The sequence below is a fragment of the Geospiza fortis genome, unplaced genomic scaffold, assembly GCF_000277835.1.
Source record: "Geospiza fortis unplaced genomic scaffold, GeoFor_1.0 scaffold1272, whole genome shotgun sequence".
Taxonomy (NCBI): Eukaryota; Metazoa; Chordata; class Aves; order Passeriformes; family Thraupidae; genus Geospiza; species Geospiza fortis.
The window spans coordinates 49,312-54,173 of NW_005054776.1; the positions used below are offsets into that span (position 1 = coordinate 49,312).

Genomic DNA, 4,862 nt, shown 5'->3' on the forward strand with positions numbered 1-4,862 from the left:
TCAGCAGCCCAAATTGGTTTTCCTCTATGCTGCCAGTTAGCCTCTTTCCATCTCTCCAGCCATACCCACAGAACATTGGCTACCATCCATGAATCAGTGTAGAGGTAGAGCTTTGGCCACTTCTCTCTCTCAGCAATGTCCAGGGCCAGTTGAACAGCTTTGAGTTCAGCAAGTTGGCTTGATCCTCCTTCTCCTTCAGCGGCCTCTGCGACCTGTCGTGTGGGGCTCCATACAGCTGCTTTCCACTTCCGGTTCATTCCCACAATGCGGCAAGAACCATCAGTAAAAAGAGCGTATCGTGTATCTTCTGCTGGCAGTTGGTTATATGGTGGTACTTCTTCAGCACGTGTCACTTCTTGTTCCTCTTCGTCAGCGAGACCAAAGTTTTCACCTTCTGGCCAGTTTGTAATTATTTCCAGAATCCCATGGTGATTCAGTTTTCCAATATGGGTGAACTGTGTGATGAGAGCAATCCATTTGCTCCATGTAGCACTGGTGGCATGGTGGGTGGAGGGAACCTTTGCTTTGAACATCTGCCCCAGTACTCATAGTCGGGGTGACAGGAGGAGTTGTGCTTCAGTGCCTATTACCTCTGAGGCAGCTTGGACTCCTTCATAGGCTGGTACCATTTCCTTCTCTGTTGGAGTATAGTTGGCTTCAGACCCTCTGTAGCTTCGACTCCAAAATCCTAGTGGTCAGCCTCGAGTATCCCCAGGACAGTTACCCTTGGTGTTTCATTGCATTTTGAAATAATTTCTTTCTTAGTGCTGTATTGCATATGTTTTAAGGCTGCTCTGTATTAATTAGGCCCCACTTCAAGCTGTCAAACTGCTATTGTTACAAAGTATTCCCACTGCCTCCACCCACATGATTTGCAGAGTAATAAAGCATAACAAGCAGACTTGAAATACAGTATAGCAAGATGAAGCTGAAGGGCTGTGTTTTTCTTTTTAAATCTCTTCCCTTATCCAGTGAATAGCGGAAAATTATTAGCACTTGTTTTTTTCTTTTTAAATAAAATTTCTTGCCCATCTATTTTCTTCCAACAGTGATAATATAAAGCATGCATGTAAAATGCTTGTTTGAGTTGAAGGCAGTTATCAATGAGCAATTCATGTTTGGTTTTAGTGTTTCCATATGTGACACCCAAAGGAATTAATGGCATAGACTTTAAGGGAGAAGCTATAACTTTCAAGGCAACTACTGCTGGAATCCTTGCTACACTCTCTCATTGTATTGACCTCATGGTAAAACATGAAGAAAGCTGGCAAAAAAGACTAGATAAGGTAAGATGATTTTCCTTTAACCTTTGTTGAAAAAACTGTTTATTCAGCTTAAAATTGAAATTTTAAATTAGTTGGTTTAAACTTTATTATTCCATGTATTACTTTTTTTATGTACAGCACTTATTAATTTTAGATGCTTTCATTATTTATTACTCGTTTAACATGTTAAAACCAATTCTGATTGTTGGTGATACAGTAACATTACTCATCATATCTTTTCCCAGCCCTTGTTCAGATAGTATTCCTATATTTTTAATACTATACAGATCCTGATAGCATTCTACAGTAATAAGTGTATTGCTTGCAGCCCTCTAAGAGAGACCTAATTATATATGATGCAAAATGATGTGAAAATCTCTGAAATGTTTTGTGATACAAAATGATAATGTCCTCATTTAGGGCAAATTTGGGAGAAAACCTGCAAAGGGGTTCCTCTAGAAAGCAAATTGAAGTGGCCCTTCCCCCAACTGGCTCGGGAAAAGATTTCCTTGGAGAAAAGTGGAAAAAACTGTTTATTTAACAGGCAAAGCATTCACCAGCACAAAAAAAAAAAAAAAGAAAAAAAGAAGAATATTAAACAATAAAAACCTCTCACCACTCCAAAGAGATGACAAACTCAGAAAGTCCTTTTCATGGGTTGCAGCTTGGCTCACCCAGTCTGTTATCAGTCCCTCTGGTGCTGGAAATGTTGTGGCCCAGGCCTGGCCTGTTGGGCCACAGGTGCGAGCTGCTAGTGCTCTTCTGGGTTTTCAGCCCAGAGCAGGTTTAAACAGTTTCAAGAAAAAGAAAAACCACAGTCCCGGGAACTTCTCTGCCTCAGGTAGCTAAAAACTAACTAAAAAGCAAAGGAGAACTCTTTCTCGCTGTCCGTGCTGCAGACAACAGAATCCAGGAGAAGGATGTGGGGGAGCAAGTGCAGTTTCTGATAACAAACTCTGCGCTTCTTCTCTCTCCCCCCCCCTTTGCTCTTGGAACCAGTCTTAAAGGTGCAAAATTTATTTCTGGGCTAAACAGACGAATGGGGATACAAGCATCATAAAGTCACCCCAGGACAGGTGACAGAACTGAGGAGAACAATCACTTCTAACTTTAAAGGTCTAAAATACAGGTTTTTTCACTTACCTTTAGGAGAGTAACGAGATTAATTTAAGTCATGTTTTATACCAATTGGTTAATTTTTGGGGTGGGGCTGGGATGATATTATAATATGTTATTCTTATGGCTGTGATAGTTCATGGTAAGCCTACTCAACCACTATAGCAACTTGAAAGGAGCAGTGTCTTCTCTCTCCAGATGAGATGTGCTAGAAACATGGCTAGGTTGTACTTCAGGCTTTGATTTCTAGAATTCTGCCATCACTGGCTGGTGTCCTGTACAGTCTTTTAGCCACTGTTGTCTTGGCTTTAATTTAACATATTTCCATATGGTGTATATCACATTTCAAATCTAACTCAGTGTGTGTTAGTGGTACACAATTCAAAGAATGAAGTTATTCAGACAAAATAGAACCATGTTTGAATCCTTGCCCCATGTCTCCTGGCTCTTCATCTATATGTCAAACCTGGTCCTATCTAACTTTATTGTGACTTCTGTCAACATTTACTTTATTGCATCATCTCGGTAGTTCAAGGAATTATAGCAGACCTAAGGCTTGAAGCTTGTTCATAGGATTGTAGGGTAATTTAGGTTAGAAGAGACCATCTCTAGTACAACCTTCTGCTTAAAGGAAGGACAGTTTGAATCAGATCGGGTTGATCATGGATTTATCCAGTCTGATTTCTAGTCTTGAAGGCTGAAGACTGCAGAGCAATTTTGAGCATCCTGTTCTGATGCTCAGCTGCTGTTATATATCCCCTTGGAGCAGCTCTTATTCCAGTATCTGCCTACTGTTTTTCCTCTTCCTACTATAGACCACTGTGAAGAGTCTGGCTCAGTTTGTTGATGACCTCCTTAGAGGTATTGGAAGGCTACTATTAAGTCCCCCCACAGAAGCCTTCTCTATTCCAGACTGAGCAAACACAGTTCACTCTTGGTGATCACAGTTTGCTTACAGCATGGATGAAGTGATTTTTTTCCTTGTCAGTAGGTTAGTATATGTTATTACAGAATAATATGTTAGTATAGAATTTGGTTTAGATTAGTTGTCATTTTTCTTCTTCTGTGGGCTAAATTTAAAGCACTTGTTTTCAGCTGTAAGCAGTTAAAAATTCAAACCTAAAATTCACTTTTACTCATACAGAATCATTTAGGTTGGAAAATACCTTTAAGATCATTGAGTCCAACCTTTGAGCTATCACCATCTTGTCAACTAGACCATGGCATGAACTGCCACGTCCAGTTCTTTCTTGAACACCTCCAGGGATGGTGTCCTGGTTTAGAGCAAATTTGGGAGAGAGTCCCCAAAGGAGCTCTGGTAAGAAAATAAATTCAATAGGCCCCCTCCCTCCCAACTGGTCCGGAAGAAAATACCTCCTTGAAGAAAAGTGGAAAAAAACTGTTTATTAAACAATAGAACCTAAACAATATTAAACAATAAAACCCCTTGCCGCTCTAAAAGAGATGACAAACTGAGAAACCCCCCGTCCCCGGGTTGCAGCCCAGCTCACTCAGTCTCTGATCAGTCCCTCTGGTGCTGGAATTCCCACAGGCCAGGCCCGGCCCGGTGGGCCACAGGTGTGAGCTGCCGGTGCTCCCCTGGGTGTTCAGTCCAGAGCAGGTTCCAAGAGGTCCAAAGAAAAGGGAAAAAACCACAGTCCAGGGAACTTCTTTGCCTCAGCCAGCTAAAACTAACTAAAAGCAAAAGGAGAGCTCTGTCCTGCTGTCTGTTCATCCACAGACAACAACAGTCCAGGAGAGGAATGCGGGGGAGTGAGTGCAGTGTTTGAAAAAAAAACTGCGCTTCTTCTCTCCCCCCTCCACTCTCTGCAACAAGTCTTAAAGGTGAAAAACTTATTATTATTCAGCATAAACTAATGAGACAATTTGGGGATAAAAGCATCATATAGTCAACCCAGGCCAGATGGTAATTCCAGCACATCCCTGGGCATTCCATTCCATCACTTAACAACCCTTTCCATGAAGAAATTCTTCCTGAGGTCCAACCTGAACCTTTCCTGGTGAAGCTTGAGACTATGTCCTCTTGTCCTGTCACTAGTTGCCTGGGAGAAGAGGCCAACCCCCACCTGGCTGCAACCTCCTTTCAGGTAGTTGTAGAGATTGATAAGGTCATCCCTGAGCCTCCTTTTCCCCAGGTTAAGCTCCTTCAGCCTCTTATCATCAGACTTGTGCTCCAGACCCTTCACCAGCTCTGTTGCCCTTCTCTGGACTTGCTCCAGCATCTCAATGTCCTTGTCATGAGGGGTCCAGAACTGGACACAGCAGTTGAGGTGTGGCCTCACCAGGGCCAAGTACAGGAGGACAACCACTTCCCTTGTCCTGCTGGCCACACTATTGTTAATACAGGCCAGGATGGCATTAGCTTTCTTGGCCACCTGGGCACATGCTGGCTCATGTTCAGCTGTTGTTGATCAGCATTCCCAGGTCCTTTTTTGTGCTGGAAAGCTTTTCAGACACTCT

The 4,862-nt window shown here is 42.5% G+C and overlaps 1 protein-coding gene across 1 annotated transcript in view; it reads left to right on the forward strand.

Annotated features, from left to right (window-relative positions):
* The window catches only part of LOC102041422 (ceramide transfer protein), a gene marked incomplete at its 5' end in the record, with an annotated part of 88,595 nt that overhangs the window by 47,627 nt on the left and 36,106 nt on the right, over window positions 1–4,862 (forward strand). The window contains one exon of the mRNA XM_031065431.1: window positions 1,129–1,286. Coding sequence (XP_030921291.1) covers window positions 1,129–1,286 — 158 coding nt within the window. The remainder of the gene's footprint in view (window positions 1–1,128; window positions 1,287–4,862) is intronic.